At 42.3% G+C, this 24054-nt stretch overlaps 2 protein-coding genes and 1 long non-coding RNA gene across 6 annotated transcripts in view; 1 reads left to right on the plus strand and 2 right to left on the minus strand.

Moving 5' to 3' along the window:
• Window positions 1–9316, plus strand: part of eya2 (EYA transcriptional coactivator and phosphatase 2) — a 40876-nt gene extending 31560 nt beyond the window's left edge. For all 3 annotated transcript variants that reach the window (XM_061833530.1, XM_061833528.1, XM_061833529.1), the window contains 7 exons: window positions 720–809; window positions 4506–4564; window positions 5118–5278; window positions 6471–6585; window positions 6940–7061; window positions 7152–7252; window positions 8557–9316. In XM_061833530.1, coding sequence (XP_061689514.1) covers window positions 720–809; window positions 4506–4564; window positions 5118–5278; window positions 6471–6585; window positions 6940–7061; window positions 7152–7252; window positions 8557–8637 — 729 coding nt within the window. In that variant the 3' untranslated portion in view covers window positions 8638–9316. The remainder of the gene's footprint in view (window positions 1–719; window positions 810–4505; window positions 4565–5117; window positions 5279–6470; window positions 6586–6939; window positions 7062–7151; window positions 7253–8556) is intronic.
• LOC133507942 (uncharacterized) lies at window positions 701–5500 on the minus strand. Its single transcript, XR_009796942.1, has 4 exons — window positions 5386–5500; window positions 5125–5258; window positions 3358–3798; window positions 701–824 (listed from the first exon to the last, which is right to left on the minus strand). It is a non-coding gene; the product is annotated as an uncharacterized LOC133507942 (long non-coding RNA).
• On the minus strand, window positions 5500–24011 carry tgm5l (transglutaminase 5, like). 2 transcript variants are annotated; one of them, XM_061833526.1, is made up of 14 exons: window positions 21640–24011; window positions 20261–20497; window positions 19463–19581; window positions 19232–19360; window positions 17811–17988; window positions 17576–17711; window positions 16649–16752; window positions 16303–16542; window positions 15370–15438; window positions 15066–15266; window positions 13105–13262; window positions 12753–12889; window positions 10996–11149; window positions 5500–5638 (listed from the first exon to the last, which is right to left on the minus strand). In XM_061833526.1, exons 1-13 carry the CDS (start codon window positions 21812–21814, stop codon window positions 10999–11001), a joined length of 2034 nt encoding a protein of 677 aa, XP_061689510.1. In that variant the 5' UTR covers window positions 21815–24011; the 3' UTR covers window positions 5500–5638; window positions 10996–10998. The 2 variants fall into 2 exon arrangements, with proteins under 2 accessions (XP_061689510.1, XP_061689511.1); XM_061833527.1 differs by lacking the exon at window positions 5500–5638 and having other exon boundaries at window positions 10480–11149; window positions 21640–21823; window positions 21905–24011.
• Between the last annotated feature and the right edge of the window lie 43 nt (window positions 24012–24054).

Below are 24054 nucleotides of genomic sequence, written 5' to 3' on the forward strand. Positions count from 1 at the left end.
TGCAGAGATAAAGAAAGTAAAGGCACATTCAAGTTTTTGTTCCAATTTTGAACATCATGAAATATTGACGGAGAGGACTAATATTTGGACTCGGACCAAAAACCTTTCGTGGCAGCCCTAAAACTTTTCAAAAAGCTTCAACTGCAAGATTTGAAAAATTGAGTTTGCGCACTTTAATTCTCAGTTACTCAAATATGCGTGGTTTTTAATTTGCTGATTGTAAATAATCACCAGTTAAATATTTGTTAAGGAACGACAACATCGAATAAACAACGTTGATCGTAGGATTTATCATGAGAAATTTGTCTAACTCATCCAGTATTTGGTCGGCAAAATATAAATTCGAACTAATGAAAATGTAAAGAGGGTCATTTATGATTTGATTTTTATTGAGACACTGGCAAAACTGCTCAAGCGAGACGCGTTTCTAGATGAAGATAAGCGCTTCGAGCAGATTCCCGCACAACGCGTTTGACGTCCTGCCAGTCGACGGCGGAAGCCGGCGGGATTCCCGCCTCGGAGCGGGCGGCCTGCCCGCGCCTATAAAGCCGCGAAATGTTCGGCGGATTTCTTCCTCAAATCAGATCCGAGCGATAAGCGCCGCGATGCCTGCAGATCTTATCTTTGATGAAGTATTTCATTAGTAAGAGCGCACTTTGTTCTGGCGTGTGTCCGTCATTAAATTCTGCTCTCCTGACGCTGGAATTGCTTTGTCGCAGGATTCGTCCAAAGCGGTTTCGCTGGGTTTGTGGATGGAGGAGATGATCTTCAATCTGGCCGACTCGCGACTCTTCTTCAACGACTTGGAGGTGAGATGGCGCCATCTAGTGGTGCGCACATGAATCACTCAATTGAATCTTACCGCTTTCAACTTTTTGCTTCAATCCACTTATGGTTAATTATAGTTCAGTTGTATTTAACTTTTTAGTACAAATTTGTACTTAAATGTTGTGATTCTATTTGTAAATCTGTACTTTTACTGCTGGCTTTGATATTTATCAATTACTGTCATTTCCGGCATATATATAAAAATCCGGCCCTTTTTCCCCACACGCTTTCAACCCTGCGGTTTATAAGGTGATGCGGCTAATTTGTGCATTTTTTTTCTGACGGCCGCAAGGGGGCACTCGAGCAGAAACGGTAAGAGTGAGACCGGTGGAATATATGTGCCGAGGAAGTGACTTTTACCGGTCCGGCACTGTTACTGTTGTGTCTCAGTGTTTTTACCAGTAAGTTTTTTTTTTTTTTTACTTCCGCTGTTAGCGCGGCGCTAGCGTTAGCGTGGCGGTGCCACCATTAGCATTAGCACGGTGGCGCTAGCGTTAAACTCTCTGTGTATCATCTTTCTTTTTAAATAACTCATGTTTCAATGTGGGCACTTGCGGCTTTTACACAGCTGCGGCCTATGCATGTACCAAATGGTATTTCCTTTACAAATGTACTGGGTGAGGCTTGTAATTTAATTAAAAAAAAAAAAATCACCAAAATAAGGAATCATGTTTAGATGCAATGTTTAAGCGTAAAAGTCACCATTGGGGAAAAAAAAAAAAAAAAGCAGGACGCGCGTGCACAAAAACTGGATGACGTGTTATTTGGAGTCTGTGGGCGAAGACATTTATTAAAATTCTAATATTTATTGTTGGGCTTGCAGAACAGCATGGGCAGGTCAGAATATTCGGAACGGCCCTCATTGCGGTGTTATGTTTCGCTTTATAAGCACAATAAATCAACGTTGTTGCGTGAAGGCCTCGGTTTTGTTCCTAACATTAGCCGCAAAGTTTCCTTCTGTAAAATAATAAATTCATTAAGGCGGTGAAAATGAATTGTTAGTCTGTGTGTGTGTGTGTGTGTGTGTGTGTATGTGTGTGTGCTTGTATTTAAAAAAAAAAATAAAACAGACAGGAAGATTAGTGGAGTGGGCGGAGGAACGAATGAAGGGACGGAAAGGAGCCAACAAAGCCATTTGCAAACCCGTTTTTCTTTTCTCTCTTGTTTCTCTTTGTTTCCCGGCCTCACTTAAATCTCTTAAGCAGCAGCGGGGGCGGGGGGGGGGTGGGGGGTTGCGGTGGTTTGACAAGTGCTGCTGAATCCGAAAGGCGTAATTATCTGGTCTCGAGGCTCCTGTTAAGGCCGCCCGGGACGTGTTCGCGGGTGTACTTCACGTGCTTTGTCTTCACGTTCGCTCGCGACGGGCCGTGCTTTCAAGAAAATTCATCGCAAAAAGAACAATTTGGAATTTCACTGTTTCCCGAGTTCAAAATCAAATATGCCGTTGACAAAATTGAAGTGTTCCCGAAAATGTCACTCGGAACGTCGCTTGAAGTTTAAGTTGGAATCGCGCCTCAAGTTTAAAGAAAAATACTGTCGAACAATATGCAATTTTATTATTATTATTATTATAAAAAAATAACTATATCAACTTGAAATGTCTTCTTTATATTTATTAATTTTTTTTTATTTCATCCACGTTATCATCATGCTTCTTCTCTCCTGCGGCTGAGCTACAGCGATCCTGCGCGGAGGTGGCGGAACATTCCAGATGTTTTGGGTTTTTCTCGGCACCAAGCGACTTCGCAACAAGTACAATAAATGATCGGGTCAAAGACAGTTTAAAAAGTGGCGGGAACACGATGCCGAGTCGCTTAGCTCCGCTTTCCTTTAGCGACGAACTTTAATGTGGAGCGCGTGAACGGTAGCGACCGCGGAGGGGAGGATGGGGGGGCGGCTTCTGGGCGTCGGGTCGGCGCCCTCGAGACTTGAGGTACGCGCGCAGGGAAGATGAGGTCGCGTCGGCCCGCTCGCTCGCTGTTCCTTCCGGGCGCGTTTTAGCTAGCTGAGGGCGGCCATGTTGTGTTGTGAATGTACTTACCACATGAACACTTGTCAAAGTTGTCAATTTCATTTTTTCTTTTTGTAGCGCCTCTCGAGTATATAATACTTTGACGAGAGGCGGCAAACCTGAGTTCTTTCCTCAATCTAAATCAGGAACTAATCAAGTAACACAAATGTTAATTATTCTAAACTTCTATTGCAACTTTACTCTTTACTTGTGCACTTATTCCCTCTCAAAAGGTCTCTGAAATAATATTTCCCCTTATGAGTCAATATTATCCTAATTTAAATAACCCAACTACCAAATAAACTCCCCGCTTTTTTAACTCTCGCGCAGGTAGTGAAATGATAGACCTGGTTATGTCCAAAAAAGTGTGAACATTTAATAACAAAAATAAAGGTTGGAAAGTCACAATACACACATGAACCAAGCTAAGCTAATTTAATATGAACATAGCCGTAAAAAAAAAAAAAACTGAAATTCAAACCCCAATGTTTTCGTTTCAAGAGGCTGTAGTGACGAACCTCGAGGGTTGTGTCCAATGGTCCAGCCTCATCCAAGTCCTGACAGGCCGATCCGTTGCGAAGCTTTGTCCTTGTACTCCTATGCAAGGCCTCGCTAGCGTTTGCTCGTCGCTAGCCTTTCCCGTCTTCGTCCACATGGTCCAAGACGGGCCTCGCTAGCTGGCGTTAGCTTGTCACTTGCGTCCTAGCAAAGTTCCATGCATCCACTCAGCCTCTTTATTAGCGGCTAACTCCACCACGTTACGGCGTGATTTGAGTAGTCCACTCAAACGACACACTATCGGCATTGAACTGTCAACAGGACTTGTCGAACACGTTGAACACATGTCGATAAATGTCCGCCTTTAACTTTTCTTTCTCTTCAAACAACCACTTGTACCTCGCACTGCGTCCCGCCTTTTTCTGTCTCCTCAAAACGCCACTTCCTGTCCTTCTCAAACACTGGGTACAACAATAAAATGACGAACAACATTATTTCTTTTCACAAAATAAAAGACATTTAAATGCAAATACCTTTAACAGAAAATCAATTCAGCACACACTTTAACAAATATTCCACCACTTTGTGTATATAAAAAAAAAAACTATAACTTAATTGCTACTCTATTTATTTGAACTTTAACTCATTTTGTTTGTGGTTTGGTGATTAAGCTAACATGCGACTTGTAGTGAAATATGTAATAAATCACAGGAGCTGACATTAAAATTTTCACCTCAGAAACGTGAGGCAGGCGCACTAACCGCCAGCATGTTGCGCCGCTCTATGCTAACGGCGAATCCCAGCCAATGCGAACGTGGAAAATGAAATTTTGATTTTGAATGAGTTGAGGTTTCACTTTGACGTAAAACAATGCAGTTTCACATCAATTCCACTTTAATTTGACAACAACTTGGAATTCCATTTCATATATTTAAAGGAAAAATGCTCTGTTGATAAAAAAAAAAAAAATCCTTCGTTTTTAAGGAAAAGGCGCTGTTGAGCAACTTGTCATTTGATAAATTTAAGGATGAGAATATATTGTCTCTTTACTTACTTAGTTTTGTCATGGAAAATACATTAATTAAAAATCGGATTTAAAGTTAAAAATGCTTACTCTTTCAACAAAATTTTTGTTTTACACTTTTTGTTGTTTTATTTTTTTTGTCAGGAATGCGACCAGGTTCATATCGACGATGTGGCATCCGACGACAACGGACAGGACCTGAGGTAAAAAAAAAAAAAAATATATATATATATACACACACATATATATATATATATATATATATATATATATATATATATATATATATAATATATATATATATATCAACATTACATGTTTTATCAGTGCGTTTAAAACAAATTTATCATTACTTCCATTTTAATTCCCTTTTGTATTCAACAGTATTTTGTTTGTGACTTTTCAAAATTTTGTTTATTGTTCGTCGAGGGACCTCTGTGCATTATCCATGTAGAATTGGTTCAAACTCGGGGGGGCTCGGATTGTTTCAGCCCTCCCCCTTGACAATTTTTCAATCCCCCCAGTTTACATTTTTTAGCGCTGCCCCACTTGGGAAAATTAATCCTCTCTCACACTTCTGTAGCAAGAGCGTTAAGAATGAAATAAGCTCAATGGCGCCTCTGTGTGGACATGTGAGGAAAAACATTTTTACTGAATATTTGATTTTTTTTTTTTTTAATTATTTTCAATGAATGTTGATTAGGATCATTTTTGGTTGAAAAATTTCCGCACCGTCTGTGTGTCCCGATCCGGCAGCACGTACAATTTTGCGACCGACGGCTTCCAGAGCCCGGCGGGGGCCGGCTCCCTGTGCCTGGGCTCGGGGGTCCACGGCGGGGTGGACTGGATGAGGAAGCTGGCCTTCCGATATCGCCGGGTCAAGGAGATTTACAACTCCTACAAGAATAACGTCGGAGGTGAGACGGTCCGTCCGTTTAGTGCAATATTCGTTCACTTCCTGTTTGGGCAGGAAGCACTTTGAGCACAACTTCAAAGTTCAAAGCAAAAGAAATGCAAATTTCACCTGCGACCGAAAGGGAGAGGCACCGTTGCATCAAATGGATTTTTGTCTCATGTCGTGATCCACGCCGCTTATCCTCACAAGGGCTGCGCGAAAGCTGGAGCCTATCCCGGCGAGCAACACCCTGAACTGGTCGCCAGCCGGTCGCAGGGCAGATCGCGACGCCATCGCTGAGCGGGAATCGATCCCACGCTGCCCACACCAAAGGCGGGCATGTGGACCACTACACCACCAGAGACCCCAACGGCTTTTTCACCTACAGTTAAAACAAACGTATCAATGAACATCTTCAAGCAAGATTTGACATCTAACAACTTGGAATTTCCTTTCATATTTCAACTAAAGGCAGCACGGTGTCTCCGCTGGCAAAGCGTTGGCCTCACAGTTCTGAGGACCCGGGTTCGATCCCGGCCCTGCCTGTGTGGAGTTTGCATGTTCTCCCCGTGCCTGCGTGGCTTTTCTCCGGGGCACTCCAGTTTCCTCCCACATCCCAAAAACATGCAACATTAATTGGACTGGCAACCAGTTCAGTGTACTCTGTTTTATGCCCGTTGACAGCTGGGATAGGCTCCAGCATACACTGCAACCCTTTTGAGGATAAGCGGCAAAGAAAATGGATGGATGGATGCATGGATGGATGGATGGATTTCAACTAAAGCTGTGATTGGCTGGCAACCAGTTCAAGCTGTACCCCATTTCATGTCCGTTGACAACTGGGATAGGCTCCAGCATTCCCCGCAACCTTCGTGAGGATAAGCGGCTAAGAAAATGGATGGATGGATTCCAAGTAAAGCTGTGATTGGCTGGCAAGCAGTTCAGGGTGTACCCCGCTTAATTCCCACTGACAACTGGGATAGGTTCCAGCACTACCCGCGACCCTCGTGAGGATAAGCGGCAAAGAAAATACATGGATGGATTTTAAAGTAAAGTTTTCGCATCCACTTGAAAGAATATTCCCGATGTTTGACGACTTGTGAAACAGAATGAGAACCGGCGTTGTTGACATAAGCCGCAACCGATATCATAAAATTAAAACAATATTTTGAAAACCTTCTGAAGTTGACGCTTGTGCCCCCCCGGCTGGTCAGGTTTGCTGGGCAGCCCCAAGCGGGAAGAGTGGCTCCAGTTGCGACGGGAGATGGAGGTCCTCACCGACCTGTGGCTCACCCAAGCGCTCAAAGCTCTGGCTCTCATCAGCACCAGGTCAGCTCACCCTCTCGGCTTTTTCTTTGGCTTTTTTTTGGGGGGGGGTAGGCTGTTTTTGACGAGATTTCTTTTTTTTTTTTTTTTTTACTGTATAAACTGTTTACGACTCAATCAGGGAGTTAAAAAAATGTAAAAAAAATATTTATGAAAAAGAAAGTAAATAGAGAGAGATATTGTGGTTGCATAAGTGTGCACACCCTCTTGTCACAGTGTTCAGAATGAGTAAGCTATCACACACCTGCCGCTATTGAAAGTGCCTGTGATTAAGCTCGAGTAAAGTCATTCATATCAGCGCTTTATAACTTTTTGAATGATTGATCCGGGTCTGCTCGTGGAAATGTCGTTCGTCAGGCCCAACTGCGTGAACGTGCTGGTGACCACCACCCAGCTGGTCCCGGCGCTGTCCAAAGTGCTGCTGTACGGTCTGGGGGCCGCCTTTCCCATCGAGAACATCTACAGCGCCACCAAGATCGGTGAGAAATCAAGAAGTCAAAAATACGCATCCGCAGATCGTTCTGAAAATTATTATTATTTTTTTGTTTTGGTTTGTCTTCTCGGGCCAGGCAAAGAGAGCTGCTTCGAGCGCATCACTCAAAGGTTCGGGAGACGAGCCGTCTACGTGGTGGTCGGGGACGGAAGCGAAGAGGAGACGGTGGCCAAGAAGGTGAGGGGCCCACGTTCGGAACCTCGGTGACGCCGACCTCTCTCGGGAAAAACAGGAAGTTCAGAACACTCAGAGGGCGAGTTATTCGTTGATGGCTGCCTGAGACGTTTCATATTTCTATCCATCTATAATAATCATTACTTTTCCCGGAGTCCACTAGCACGCTCGGAAGGTCAATTTCAGGAATGACATAGAAAAAGATGAGTTCGGCTTTTCTAACATTAGCTCTGGTTTCCTCCATCCATCCAGCCGCTTATCCTCAGAAGGGTCGCGGGGAGCACCGGAGCCTATCCCGGCTGTCAACGGGCAGGAGGCGGGGCACACCCTGAACTGGTCGCCGGCCAATCGCATGCCACATAGAGACAAACGAGCAATTGTATTCACAATCGCACCGAGGGACAATTTAGAGTGTCCAATTAATATTGCATGTTTTTGGGATGACGGCACGGTGAATCAGCTGGTAAAGCGTGGGCCTCACAGTTCTGAGGACCCGGGTTCGATCCCGCCCCCTCCTTGTGTGGAGTTTGCATGTTCTCCCCCCGCTTGCGTGGGTTTTCTCCGGTTTCCTCCCACATCCCAAAAACATGCAACATTAATTGGACACTCTAAATTGCCCGTAGGTGTGATTGTGAGTGCGGCTGTTTGTCTCGATGGCAACCAGCTCAGGGTGTACCCCACCTCCTGCCCGTTGACAGCTGGAATAGGCTACAGCACTCTCTGCGACCCTCGTGAGGATAAGTGGATGGACCATTACTTTTCCTGGAATCCAATAGCACACTGGTACAATTTCAGGAACGACGTAAAAAAAAAAGGTCGGCTTTCAAAATTTAGCTTGGGTTTCATCCATTTTCTTTGCTGCTTATCCTCACGAGGACTGCGGGGATCGACGGAGCCTATCCCGGCTGTCAATCGCAGGGCACATAGGGACAAACAAGCAATCGCTTTCACAATCGCAGCCAGGATAGGGTCCAGCACTCCCCGAGACCCTCATGAGGATAAGCGGCAAAGAAAATGATAGGGGCAATTTAGAGCGTCCAATTAATGTTGCATGTTTTTGAGATGTGGGAGGAAACCAGAGTGCCCACCCAGAGGAAACCCACGCAGGCACGGGGAGAACATGCAAACTCCACACAGGCAGGGCCGGGATCGAACCCAGGTCCTCAGAACTGTGAGGCAGCTTTGAAAATCCAGCATGTCGCCGTGTTTTTTGGGCGAGTGATAATAGGGCGTGATTTTGATCAAATGTCGTCTCACTGACTGTAAGATTGACATTTTTTGGGGGGGTTTTTTTGGGGCGTCCTCAGAAGAACATGCCGTTCTGGAGGGTGTCCTGCCGGGCCGACCTGGAGGCTCTGAGCCACGCACTGGAGCTGGACTACCTGTAGAGGGCCGACGCCTCCCCCCCTCCCCCCACCCCGCACCACACCCAGGCCACCAGAAACTTCTGAACTCTTGAGCAAAATAAACAGCGTCGCCGAGTCAAGTCGGCGTTTGAAAACGACCAAAACGAAAGCGGCTAGCGGACCAAAGCTTCAGCGCCATCGCCGGGGAACTCCTGCAAATCTCTCTTTTTTTTATTCCCCCTTTTCTTTCATTCAATTCATCTCACTTTCAAAAAAAAAAGACATCTCTTGATATGATTCTTGATTTGAAGTCCCTAAAATACACATTTTTTTTTTTTCACAGTACACGTACCGAGGAAGTGACCCTTGTTAGCGCTGCGCTAAGCGTGTTTGTTGGGAAAATAAAAAATAGCATCGTATAGAATAGAGGCGACCGTTTTAAATGTGAGTTATTTATTATCAGTCACGAACATTGTCTTAAAAAAAAAAAAAAGAACGAAACAAACGGAAGAGATGGGACATTTGTGCTTCCTCGTTACGGGATGTAAATGTTTGTACGCGTTTGCGCTTTTGAACCTTCCTAATCGCCCGTTTTTTGTAAATTAGACGGACTGTCGAGGTCACGCATGTGCCTGTCATTTTAGCCACCATGACGACGATGACGATGATGATGATATGTATATAATGCTTTTGTGCTCCCTTTGTTTTGACACACGGCTCAAACAGACAAATAAAAACAAAAATAAGTTAATTGCACCGTACGAGGGGACAGTTTTCCTTTCGACGTGGCGCCGAAAACATGTCACGCAAAATGTCTACGCCGCGGGTGTCAAACTCAAGGCCCGGGGGGCCAGATCCGGCCCGCCACGTGATTTTGTGTGGCCCGCAAAGGCAAACCGCGTATGTCAACATACACGATTCTTGTGAAAATCTACGCCGAGATTTCAAATTGCATTATCATAAATAACATTGAGATATTGCAAGCGTTTTAATGTTGACCAAACATCAACATTACCATAATTTGGGGCCTATAAGCCACGACTTTTCTTCACGTTTCAACCCTGCGGTTTATGCGGTGATGCGGATAATTTGTGCATTTTTTTCTAACAGCCACAAGGGGGCACTCGAGCGGAAAAGGTAAGAGTGAGACCGGTGGAATATATGTGCCGAGGAAGCGACTTTTACCGGTTGGCCCTGTTAGCGCTGGTGTGTTCCTGCCGTGTATCAGTGTTTTTTATCGGTATGTTTTTTTTTTGTTTTTTTTTTTTTTGACGGGCGCTAGCGTTAGCGCGGTGCAAGTGTTAGCGTTAAACTCTGTGTGCCGTCTTTCTTTGTAAATGGGATCCCTACCTAAGTGGGAATTACCGTAATTTCCGGCCTACAAGCCGTGACCTATTTCACACGCTTTACACCCTGCGGTTTATGCGGTGATGCAGCTAATTTGTGCATTTTTTTTTTTTTCTAACGGCTGCAAGGGGCCACTCGAGCGGAAAAGGTAAGAGTGAGACCGGTAGAATACACATGTGCCGAGGAAGCGACTTTTACCGGTCCGGCCCTTTTAGCGCTGCGCTAGCGTGTTACTGCCGTGTCCCAGTGCTTTTTACCAGTATTTTTTTTTTTTTTAGCCAGCCCTGTTAGCACGCGGCTAGCATTAGAATTAAAAACCCATGACCCTTGATTTCTGATTCCAAAAGTAATTCATAAATTTCACCGTGTCAATATGCGATAAATGATTTTTATAGTTTCACAGTCATAACAGCCCTCTGAGGGAAACCGGAACTACAATGTGGCCCGCGACAAAAAAATGAGTTTGATACCCGTAGTCTACATGCTTCCACTTGTTAAATGTCAGTTTCCATAGATCAAATCAAATACATACACAAATACCATTTTTATTTCTATGGACAGTTACAAATATAAATTATTAAATAAATTGAAAATAACTGATATACCTTTACAAGCAGACACACGTGGATAAAACGCAAACAAAAACATCAAATAAATTCTTTCAAGTTTCATTAATTAGAAAAAATGATGGAATTTTGATAACTTTCCATAGCTGAGTAATTTAGCATTCCACGCACTGAATAACAAATATTAATTTTCCAAAGAATATTAAATATGCTATGTTAAAAAAAAATCATACATTGTCGCGGCAATTAGGTTAGAATATTTTTTGATCACAGTTATTTAATTATTAGCTGGGCTTTGCAGTCTTTTAAGATTAAATTCATTTGTAAATTTATTTCCCAGAGCGATTAAAAATTCGTTGACACAAGAGATAATTGAGTACAAAATAAATTACGTCACAGCTGGGCAGTTTTAAATGAAAAGTGTACAATGACTGCATTCACATTTGATGGTAAAGTAATAATAATAATAATTAAAAAAAAAAAAAACCTTTTAAAGAGGGCGGACAGAGACCATCTTGAACCCTCTGACGGTCGACTTGTTAGAGAGGCTCAGCGAGGCCTGAAGCATTTTCGTTCCCTTCATGGTGGGGACGAACGTGATGCGTTGGTCTCCGCTTCCTCCCGGACGCAGTGGGAACATCCTGGGAAAAAAAAAAAACCAAAACATATTTTAAAACTTATAAACAATATACTGTCGATTTCAAATTGTACTTGTTGCCATTAATATGGCAACGCTTGGCCAAACAATTTTAGGTTGTCATTTTTTTTCCCCTACAAGGCAGCAAGTTCATGCAGTCATGTGATTGTGATTTCAACAAATGGAGATATGACCACGGAGAATAATTACATTTTCATTACGGAGTGCGAGCGCCATCTGCTGGCTGGACTACAGTACTTGCACAAAATAAAAAAAGATGCTTCCGAGTGCCCAAAGTTAGCTGAGATAGGCTACAGCACTCCCTGCGACCCTTGTGAGGATAAGCAGCTGAGAAAATGGATGGATGAACGAGTTGGTATACAAACTGCACATTTTGCCCCCCCCCCCAAAAAAAATAGAAAATTGTAATTTAAAACAAAACAACGTAACGTAATTTCCAGCCTACAAGCCACGACTTTTTCCCACACGCTTTCAACCCTGCGGTTTATGCGGTGATGCAACTAATTTGTGCATTTTTTCTAACGGCCACAAGGGGGCACTCGAGCAGAAAAGGTAAGAAAGAGTGAGACCGGTGGAATATATGTGACGAGGAAGTGACTTTTACCGGTCCGGCCCTGATCTCAGTGATCATCATAGGTCATAGAGCTCAGGTTGGGGGCGCACATTACCCTAATACATAAAAATGTGTGACATAAGACATCAAATATTATCTCGAAATCTATATGTATACCTTTTTTTGTACCTCTATGTACCTGTATATGACTATACGTGATTGTATTTTTTTTATTTTTCATCCATACCTAAATATAATGCGCTCTATTAACCTTTTGAAAATATTTTTTGAAAAAATTGCTTTTGAGAAATTACTGAAATTGGTACTTTTATGATCCAAGTCAAAGGCTCAGTAGTTTTACTTCATGTTAGTTTCATGAGAACATGTGAGTACTGTCATTTCCGGCTTATAAACCGTGATTTTTTTTCACATGCTTTGCATTTTTTTCCCTAATTTTTTTCCCCGCAAGGGGGCACTCGAGCAGAAAAGGTAAGAGTGAGACCGGTGGAATATATGTGCCGAGGAAGTGACTTTTACCCGTCCGGCCCTGTTAGCGCTGGCCTCGTGTGGTACTGCCTCAGTGATTTTTACCGGTATGTTTTTTTTTTTCACCGGCCGGCCCTGTTAGCGCGGCGCAACCATTAGCACGGTGCAATCATTAGCGCCGCGCTAGCGTTAGCACAGCAATGCTAGCGTTAAACTACTGTCTTTCTTTGTAAATATCTCGTGTTTCAATGTGGGCACTTGCGGCTTTTACACGGCTGCGGCGTATGTAAGTACCAAATGGTATTTCCTTTACAAATGTACTGGGTGAGGCTTATAACCAGGTGCGCTCTGTAGGCCGGGAATTACGGTAATTTAAAGCAAAATAAAAATTGATATTTTGTTCGTAAGTACTAAAAATGACCACAGCCAACATCAACTTTTAAAAAGCAAAGGTATGTCTTTTGCACGCTAATGTAATAATAATCCGTCGCGCGACGTTGTTGTCTCTAAATGGAGTTTGAAGATGGCGGAAGAGACGGCGACTCACCTGAAGTTGGCGTGGCCTTGGAGGAGGCCGGCGCCGGACACGCTCAGCACGCCGCTTACGGGATGCGAGAAGGGGTTGGTGAAGGTCACGCTGGCGCTCTGCTCCCGGTTCACCGTCACGTTATCCTCCTCCTCAATCTGAAGTTACAAGACGATACCCCCATAGTTAATACGCCAATAAATGTAAGAGGATTATTCATAATTTTGAGTCTTCAATGAACAGAACTGGACTCAAATACTTTAAACTATACTCAATTAAATGAAATTACATTCCTGTATTGAATACTTAGACTCTAAATATTACAGCCATAAAAATGAGCAGCCGGTGACATTTAACACCGGTTTGCGTTGACCTTTATGAGGAGCTCCGGCGCGGCCACGTTGAACTCCTCGAAGGCCAGCAGGCGCTCGTGAGTGGCCATGTCCTCCAGAACCGCCGCCAGGTTCACCAGGTCGTCCCCCACCACGTCTTCGTACTGGCCCGGAAGGATCTGCTGCTTCAGAACTTTCGCTGCACGCACACAAACGCATGACGACGTTTCATTCGTTGGGTTTAAATCTTGAACTAAAATGTTATTGACACTGTCTCATCCAAACTCGTTCACATTACTAAAGCCAATTGGAAATAATAAACTAGTAATAACTAACTAATGACTAATTACTAATAATAAAGTACATAATTAAAAAAAATACATGGGAATAAAAATGAAGAATACACAAAAGGACTAATTAATTTAGAGTGTACCGCTGGCAAAAATTAAATAGAAATAAAATAAAAAACAAAAGAATTGATCAGGATATAAATGAAGGCCACATTAAATATAAACAAACAATTGTCAAAAAAGTTGTCATATAAGTAAAAAGAAATATATTCTGAAACAATGCAAACTGGAAATTTTTAACAGTAAAAATACAAATTAAACACACAACAGTAAATTATGTCCCTTTTTTAAAAATTTTTAACCATAATTTCGGTGGTAAAAAAAAAAAAAACACTGTTGTCCAGGAAATATGCTTCACATAGAATATGTTTATAAATGTGATTACACTATTACATTAATATCCAATTCATTAACTTCAAATGTAATCTTAATCCGTGGTCTTTTCCTTTCATTCTTTCCAATTATGGGGATTTATGATGATGATTTTAGTACGAATAAGTGCTAGATTAAATATAAACAATGGTCAAATAAATTGTAGTATAAGTAAAAAGAAATATATTGTAAAATAATACAAACTGCTAATTTTTCAAAGTAAAAATACAAATTAAACATATAACAGTAAATTATGTCCCTCATTTAAATTTTCTAACCATAGTTCCGGTGGAAAAAAAAATACATTGTGCAGTAAGATGCAAATATTAAATAATTAAAATATGCTTCACATGGAAAATATTTATAAATGTGATTGCACTAATAATAATATACATTAATATCCAATTCATTGAATTCAAATGTGATCTTAATCCTTGTACTTTTCCTTTCATTCTTTCCAATTATGAGGATTTACGATGATGATTTTGATATAAATGAATGCTACATTATATATAAACAAACAATTGTCAAATAAGCTGCAGTATAAGTAAAAAGAAATATATTGTCAAATAATACAAACTGCTCATTGTTAACAGTAAAAATACAAATTAGACATAACGGTAAACTGTGTCCCTTTTTAAAATTTTCTTACCATAATTTAGTTGGTAAAAAAAAAACATTGTCCAGGAAGATGCATTAATTAATTAAGAACATTAATTAAAATATGCTTCACATAGAAAATATTTATAAATGTGATTGCACTATTAATAATATACATTAATAACCAATTCTTTAAACTAAAATGTAATATTAATCCTTGGATTTTTCCTTTGATTCTTTCCAATTATGAGGGTTTCCGATGATGATTTTAATATGAGTGCTATATTAAATATAAACAATTGTAAAATAAGTTGTAGTATAAGTAAAAAGAAATATATTGTAAAATAATACAAAGTGCTCATTTTTAACAGTAAAAATACAAATTAAACATACAACAGTAAATTATGTCCCTTTTTAAAATTTTCTAACCATAATTTAGGAGGTAAAAAAAACCCACTGTTAAATAATTGAAATATGCTTCACATAAATATGTTTATAAATGTGATTACACTATTAATAATATACATGAATATCCAATTTATTAAATGCAAATTTAATCTTAATCCTTGTACTTTTCCTTTAATTCTTTCCAATTATGAGGATTTTTGATGATGATTTTAATGTGAAGGAATGCGGCGGACTCGCGGCCCCCCCGAAAGCTCTACAAGGGAGGGGGCTACCTTCCGAGGGTCCCAGCTGCACGACGCTGTGGTCTTCCCAGAAGGTGTCGGCGGGGCTGTCGTTGTACTCTTTGCACTGCGCGTTGAGGTGCACCTTCAGCATCTTGGCCACGGGCTGCCTGTTGATGACTTTCAAGGTGAAGCGGATGACGGCGCCGGCCACGGGAGTTTCATCCAGCGTCAGGACGGCAGCCATCTTAGCTTTAAAAACAATTTAAAAAAATGTTTTTGAAATCATCAAACGGTCAACCAAAACGTCGGCGTTTTTAGACCGCCTGGACTTCTTTGGGATGGCGGCGCTCACCTGTGCCTTGCCGTAGCGTCGACCTCTCGGAGCGGGATGACATGTTTGATGAGAGTGTTGAAAAGGGGCCTGTTTTGGTGGAGTGAGTGGGAGGGGAAACGACAAACAAAACGGCTGTTAACCATGCAAAAACACGGTCTCCAAAATACAAGAAAAAAAAAATGAAAAGAGGCTCATAATACTTATTTTTTTGCAAAACAATCTTCCAAGAAAACGGGAAAATATCCTTAAAACAAGTCCCGACCAATAGAGCTCGCTCTTCTGCGTCCTCATGGAAAAGCGCTTTTATTTTTCTATTTGAATTCATTCAATTACCGTAATTTCTGGCCTGAAAGCTAATTTGTGCATTTATTCCTAACGGCCGCAAGGGGACACTCGAGTGGAAAAGGCAAGAGTGAGACCAGTGGAATATATGTGCCGAGGAAGTGACTTTTACCGGTATGTATTTTTTTTTTTTTTTTTTTAACCGGCCCTGTTACTGCTGCGTTCTCGTTTGTGCTGTGCTCGCGTGTTGCTACTGTGTTACTGCCGCGTCTCAGTGATTTTTACCGGTTATGTGTTTTTTTTTTGTTTTTTTTTTTACGAGCCCTGTTAGTGCCGCACTCGCGTGTTTCTGCTGTGTTACTGTCGGGTCTCAGTAATTTAGGTATGTTTTTATTTTTTAACCGGCTCTGTCGCTGCCGCACGTGTTTTTTTTTTTTTTTTTTTCTAACCTGTATGTTGTTGCTATGTTAAGCTAAGCTAAGGTATTAAAAATTTGAAAACTCTTACTGTGTACCGTCTTTCTTTGTAAATATCTCGCGTTTCACTTGCGGCTTTTACACAGTTGCGGCGTCTGTATGTAGTACGCTACGCTTAGTGCTTCCAAACACATTTTGAGCACCAATTCGTGCCCTGCAACGGACTGGCGACGTCTGTCGTTCCGCATCTTACTTTTGATCTTTTTATAGTCGCCGGTGACGTTGTCCATCCTGGGGCTTCCCACAGCTTTGGTGGAGACGAGCGGCCCCACTCGCTCCGTGTCCACGTTGCGGCTCACCACGCGGCCCTGGCTCACAACCAACGTGTGGACGTCGGCGTTCACCTCGGCGTACACGAAGGGGACGTCGTACAAGAGGTCGACGCGCCGCTCCTTGATGGCCTTGACGGGAGCCGGCCCGCAGCAGAACACGCCTGGAGAGGACGGAAAGGATTTGGGATCTCAAGGAGGTCCGCTTCACGGGTCAGGTGTTGGCGTCGGTCTCGTTTTGCGTGTTCTCTCGTGACCGCCGAGACTGACCTCTGCTCCTGTGCTGCGGGGTGGGATCCAGAACCTGCCAGCCGTCCATGCCGCCGCCCAAATCCCGGCGAGTCATCCAACACTCCACCCACACGTGGAAATTCCTGTTGGGGATTGGTCATTGTCAATATGGCCAAAAGGTTCGATTTCCTTCGTTTTTCAAGTCGCCTGCTAAACTGCGGAAGGTCAATGAACCGACCACAAGAACGTGCAGACCGGATGCACATGATTCAAATGTGCTTTATCGTTCTATCGTCTTTGAAGAAAATATACTGGCCCGGAAGGATCTGCTGCTTCAGAACCTTCGCTGCACACATACAAAGGCACAAACGCCGATGTTTCATTCGTTGGGTTTAAATATTGAACTAAAACGTTATTGAGACTGTCTCATCCAAAATTCATTGAAATTACTAAAGCGAGAATGGAAAAATATAAAATACACAATAAAAAAAATGCATAGAAATAAAAATGAATCATACACAAATGGACTAACTCATTTAGAGTATACCACCAGTAAAAATGAAATCGAAATAAAATTGAAAAAAACAAAAGAATTGATCAGGATATAAATGATGCTACATTAAATCGAAACAAGCATATGTTGTCGTATAAGTAAAAAGAAATATTTTGTCAAATAATGCAAACTGGAAATTTTTAACAGTAAAAATACAAAGTAAACAGTAAATTATGTCCCTTTTTTAAATTTTCTAAACATAATTTAAGAGGTCAAAAAAACATTGTCCAGTAAGACGCAAACAAATAATTAAAATATGCTTCACATGGAAAATATTTAGAAATGTAATTGCACTAATAATAATATAATATATAATATATGTTGTACTACATTTTAATCATGCGCAAACCACGTACATAATAAGATGAAGTTCTTGATTGAATTTTGTGACACGGGTTCAGTTCTCTACTGACCATATTGAGTCTTTGGTGCTCTTCAGCTTCTTTCCCATCTCGTTGTAAAATTCCTCGATGACCAGGTTGCCGTTGGTGTCGTGAGCCGAGTTGAAGTTGGTGACGACGCGGCAAGGAATGCCGAGGACGCGCATGACTGAGAGGAGAAAAAAAAAAGCGACACAAAAAGCATTGCGACACGAGGAACAGGAGACTCGGTCGCGGGTGACAATTGACGGGCCGCGTGAGTCATCACCTGTGCACATGACGGCGGCGAACACCCAGCACTGGCCGTACTTGACCGGACGGTAGCCGGATTGAGCCCAGCTCCTCAGGATGTCCCCGCTGCCGGTCCACATGGACGGGTGGATGCCGCCGCTGTAGTCGCCCGACCAGTTGCCCTTCAGCACGCCGCGGTCGTCCTCGCAGTTGATCTGCGGAAGTAAATATTCAGCTAGTACCCTGGTGAAAGCGCCAGGGGGAGTTCTCAAGCAGGATTCAACTTCTCCTTTATTTTTGGAATTTTATTTTCAAGATTGTCGTCTCTTTAACTTCACTTAACAGACGCAATGTTTTTTTTTTCTTTTCTTTATCGTTTACAAGGTCCCAAGAGTCATAGCGTGGGTCCAAATCCCGCTCAGTGACGGTGTTGGTATCTCCCTGGTGACTGGTGACCAGTTCAGAGAGTAGTCCGCCTTTTGCCAAACGTCAACTGGCATAGGCTCTGGCTTTCTCGTGACGCTTGTGAGGATAAGCGGCAGAGAAAATGGATGGATGGAGGAATTTTGGGTGGCACATATGGGGAATAAAAAAATGTGCTTGATTATTTTTTAACAGGGCGGCACGGTGGATCAGCTGGTAAAGCGTTGGCCTCACAGTTTTTAGGTCCCGGGTTCGATCCCGGGTCCACCTGTGTGGAGTTTGCATGTTCTCAACGTGCCTGTGTGGGTTTTCACCGGGTGGGCACCCCGGTTTCCTCCCACATCCCAAAAACTCACAGCATTAATCGGACACCCTAAACTGGCTGGCGACCAGTTCAGGGTGTGCCCCGTCTCCTGCCTGTTGACAGCCGGGATGGGCTACAGCACTCCCCAAGATCGTCGTGAGGATAAGCACCAAAGAAAATGGCTGGATAGATGGATTTTTGTTTAACAGCGAAGCCTCACCTAAGACCACATAACAATTCCTTTTTATTGAGTTATTTGATCTTATTTTCTGGAGATTTTTGTACATTCCTTTATATATCAATTTATGTAGTTTTGCAAGATCGCTGATGTTAGGTGGTTTTAAGTATTTCAAAAAAAAAAAAAAACGTCATCATCAATGTTCGTCACATAGCAACACTCGTAAACAAACCTGATCTTATGTTGAAGTTTTCCTGTCTCCCGTGTAAACATCTGAAGTTAGTAGGTTACGAAATAAAACGTGTTTTTCTTTATGTACCGCCCTTGTACGCAACGCCTGTCATACAAAACATAAGGAATGTTCTTTCTTTTTTTCTGTGCTCGTTGTGCCGTTTGACACAGAACTTTTTTTTTTTGGCTCGGCGGGTGTGTCGAAGCACGCATTGTTCACTTCCAGCAGACGGCATTCCTGTTTTATGGCTCGCAGTGACGTCGGCGTGTACCCTTTGAGTCCCCGCCGGCGACGCCGATGGGTGATTAAATGCGTTCTCACCATGGCAGAAACGACCCGGCTGATGTAGACCGGGTTGTTGCGGCACAAGTAGTCCGTCCTCTTATTGTGTTGGTGCTGAGGGCTGACGTTGAGCAGGTTGAGACACGCTTCCAAGACATCTGGCTCAAACTTTCCAGACCACAAAGGGAAAGATCGAAAAATGACTCTTAATGTCTCCCTTTTCAAGCATAACATAATTAATAAGTGCGCTTTTTGTTTGTGTTTTCATACCTGGTCCATGGACCACGGTCGGGACACGACATTCGTGGCCGTTCCCATGAAGAGCAAACACGAGTCGTTCTGGATGTATTCCTCCCTCTGGTCCTCGAAGGGAATGTAGGCGCTATCGGCTGTGGGGGAAAAAAAATAAAATGAAATTTGTGATGTTAAAAAAACAAATGGATTGATTTTTAGAGAAGAGATGGAGCAAAAAGAAACATTTGAATTGCCTCGTGTACAAATCTTGCTCTCTAAATAAACTCACGTTGCCTCGATTGATATTTTTGATTTGAACATACTTAATATTTTGTAAAAATCCTATTATTGAAAAATACAGACGTTAAAAAATATATATTATATGCAACTTTTTTTCACAGAACCCTGTTCCAACTACATTTTACTCCTTAAAGTAACTATAATAAAACAAAAAAAGTTAATAATATATATTTTGAATCATTTTTGTATTTTAGCAATAATATATATTATATAAATATTTGTAGATGGAAAAACTTGACACCCTGTGGCGACCCCTAACGGGACAAGCCGGAAGAAAAAGAAGAAGATATAAATATTTGTAAATGAAAATATTTTATATTGGCATTCTCGGTTCACCAATCAACTAACTGCAATGTGTCAAGCATCTGACGTGAGTATTTTGATTGAATATCATTTATTATACTGCATATTCATATTGCAATTGAAATAAAAACACAATGAATGAAAATTTTATAATAGTTTTGTGAAAATATTCAAAAATGATTTCCATTTTTATTTGTGCAAAAGGTGCAAGGAAGAGCGCTTGTGACTCACCACTGCACCAGGAGTTGCACAGCAGGATGAATTTGCCCGAAAAGAGAAACCTGGGCTTGCGCCGATCCGACACCAACACCTTGAAGCTGTAGCGGCCCACTGAGGCCGAGGGGGGGGCGTGGATGTACACGGAGGGCTTGTTTGGGTCCAGGGCCTCGGGGTCCATGAAGGCCCCCCAGCGAGAGGAAACATTGTTTGGGGAGAAAGAAGTCACGGGCATAGTCACGTAAAGGGGGCCTGAAGGGAGACAAAGAGGCAGACGTGTTTGCAGATTAAAAAAAAAAAAAAATCTTCATTACTTTCAATCATCATAATAATAATAATAATAATACTACCTGGGTTTCATATTGTGTTTTTCGGGATGCGCAGACACTGTACACGAACCAATGAGAAAAGATTTATGCAATCGTCAAGAGTTTTAGGAGATTTCGTTAACTTCGAAGGGAGTGGGAGCAACAATTTGAGCCCTTTTAAACCCATGATAACTAGAATTAAAATACATTCGTTAAACTCATTTTTTACAGGTTTAAAATGTTTCTTCGATATGACTTGTTTTATGCATTTTGATTCTTGAAGGGATATTTTGTTGTTGTTGCTCTATTTCTGCTGTATAAAATATATTGAGGTGCATGCATTAAAGTCGAGCGTGAATCAATTATCGATCAATTATGTAAAATCGGGAACATTTTTGGTTAACAGCAGCTTTACCCCGAAAATTAAATTACTAATCCAATTCTGTACTTAGCTTATTTGTTTCAGTTTTTGGAATTTAATGAAAAAATTACTACTTAGGCTATTATTTAATAAAGGGAATGTTATGTATGTTTGCACATTCATTTTCCTAATCGTTTGAATTTAAAGGGCGGGGCAGTGGCACTACTGGTTAGAGCGTCTGCCTCACAATTCTAAAGACCGGGGTTCAAATGGAGTTTGCACGTTCTCCCCGTGCCTGCGTAGGTTTTCTCCAGGCGCTCCGGTTTCCTCCCACGTCTCAAAAACGTGCAACGTTAATTGGAGACTATAAATTGCCAATAGGTGTGATTGTGAGTGCGGCTGTTTGTCTCCATGTGCCCTGCGATTGGCTGGCGACCAGTTCAGGGTGTACCCGGCCTCCTGCCCGAGGACAGCTGGGATAGGCTCCGGCACTCCCCGCGACACTTGTGAGGATCAGCAGCTCAGCTAATGGATGGATTTGAATTTAAAATGTATACATGGTATTTTTGAAATATGGACCGGTATATAGAAAATATCTTTATAGGGCAATGGACCATATTATCTAACTGAAATAAAAAAAAATCCACCTTGATTTAAGAACTTTAATATAATGATAAATTTGTTCAATAAAACCTAATTGAAATAATGAAAAAAGGAAATCGTACCGAGCATGACTTTGACCCTGAGCGTGTCGGTGCGGGCGTCAAAAGGGCGGGCCTTCATGGGCAGGCTGACCCTGAACGGCGCCCCTCGTCGGACCACCAGCGCTTTGGCGTGGCCGAAGCCCTCCGTCCGGTGGCGCTCCAGGTTTTCCCCAATTTCCAAGTCGGCTCGCTGCATGCTTGAAACCTGCAAGCGGACGCAAGAAACGATGAGGAAATGTTGCCGTCGAGAGGAGGCGGCGAGCGCGAGAGGTGCACCGTATCTCACCTTGAAGTTAGTTGAGACAGTCGACAGCTCGGCCCGAGTTACTCCGGCTATAAATGCCTTTGCCACGCCCACCACCGGCGTTCCACTCAGTGGGAATTGGAATCGTCATTCTCAATGAAAACATACACCACGCACACGCCTCTTCATCACCGACAATCGCTGGCGTGCGTGACTAATTGCACGCTTGCCCAACTTTTTGGCACTCAAAGGCAACGGGTAATCAATTCCAACGAAACCCAGCAAGACTTTCCAGCAGCAACTGGCTCACACACACTTTTTCACTATGTACTCTTACTACGTATTGAAAGCATCATCACATCTCCATTTTCCCAGCAACTTATCCCCACAAGGATCGCCGGAGCGCAGGAGCCTAATCATATTCACCCATTGTGTTGAATTTACAGACAATCCATTAGGCAATAATAAACATTCAATCACTTGAACTTTACTATCTTTACATTTATTTTGCACGGCCAAATGTATTTGGGAAGTGTTGCCTTTTGCATTTTTGTTTTACTTTCATGTAATCATATTTTTTTCAATAATCCTATTTTTGTTGGTTTAATATTTGATTCGATAGATGTATGAGGTAGCATATCATTTCCATGTTGTGTATATGTTTTTATGTTAACATTATAACACTGCGCAAAATGACTAAATCCTTTACAGAAAATTGGGATATAGTTACAGTGAAGAAAATAAGTATTTGAACACCCTGCTATATTGCAAGTTCTCCCACTTGGAAATCATGAAGGCGTCTGAAATTTTCATGGTAGGTGCATGTCCGCTGTGAGAGAGATCATCTAAAAAGAAAAATCCAGAAATCACAATGTATGATTTTTTTTAACAATTTATTTGTGTGATACAGGTGTAAATAAGTATTTGAACACCTGTCGATCAGCTAGATTGTCAAAGTACTGTAAGTCCGCCTTTAAAAGTCGACCTCCACTCCGTGTATTATCCTGAATCAGATGCACCTATGTGAGGTCTTTAGCTGCATAAAGACAACTGTCCACCCCGTACAATCAGTCAAACTTGTATCATGGCCAAGACCAAAGAGCTGTCCAGAGACACCAGAGACAAAATTGTACAACTCCACACGGCTGGTAAGGGCGACGGAGAAAAAAGGTCCACTGTTGGAGCAATCATTAGAAAATGGAAGAAGCTAAACATGATGGTCAATCTCAATCGGAATGGAGCCCCGTGCAAGATGTCACCTCGTGGGGTCTCAATTATTCCTGGAAAGGTGAGGAATCAGCCCAGGACGACACGACAGGACTTGGTCAATGACCTGAAAAGAGCTGGGACCACCGTTTCCAAGGTGACTGTTGGTAATACACGAAGACGTCATGCATGGCACGGAAGGTTCCCCTCCTTAAACCAGCGCATGTCAAGGCCCGTACTAAGTTTGCCAATGACCATTTGGATGATACAGAGGAGCCATGGGAGAAGGTTTTGTGGCCAGATGAGACCAAAATAGAACTTTTTGGTCATAATTCATGTTTGGAGGAAGACGAATGATGAGTTGCATCCCAAGAACACCATCGCTCCTGTGAAGCATGGGGGTGGTAGCATCATGCTTCGGGGGTGTTTTTCTGCACATGGGACAGGACGACTGCACTGTATTCAGGAGAGGATGACTGCGGCCATGTATTGTGACATTTTGGGGAACAACCTCTTTCCCTCAGTCAGAGCATTGAAGATGGGTCGTGGCTGGGTCTTTCAACATGAGAATGACCCGAAGCACACAGCCAGGAAAAGCAAGGAGTGGCTCCGTAAGAAGCTTATCAAGGTTCTGGCGCGGCCTAGCCAGTCTCTGGACCTAAACCCAATAGAAGATCTTTGGAGAGAGCTGAAATTCTGTTTCTCAGCGACAGCCCAAAAACCTGTCTGATCTAGAGAAGATCTGTGTGGAGGAGTGGGCCAAAATCCCTCCTGCAGTGTGTGCAAACCTGGTGAACGACTCCAGGAAACGTCTGACCTCTGTAATTGCAAACAAAGGCTACTGTGCCAAATATGAACATTGCTTTTCTCAGGTGTTCAAATACTTATTTGCAGCTGTATCACACAAATAAATTGTAAAAAAAAAAATCATACATTGTGATTTCTGGATTTTTCTTTTTAGATTATGTCTCTCACAGTGGACATGC

The sequence above is a fragment of the Syngnathoides biaculeatus genome, chromosome 10, assembly GCF_019802595.1.
Source record: "Syngnathoides biaculeatus isolate LvHL_M chromosome 10, ASM1980259v1, whole genome shotgun sequence".
NCBI lineage: Eukaryota > Metazoa > Chordata > Actinopteri > Syngnathiformes > Syngnathidae > Syngnathoides > Syngnathoides biaculeatus.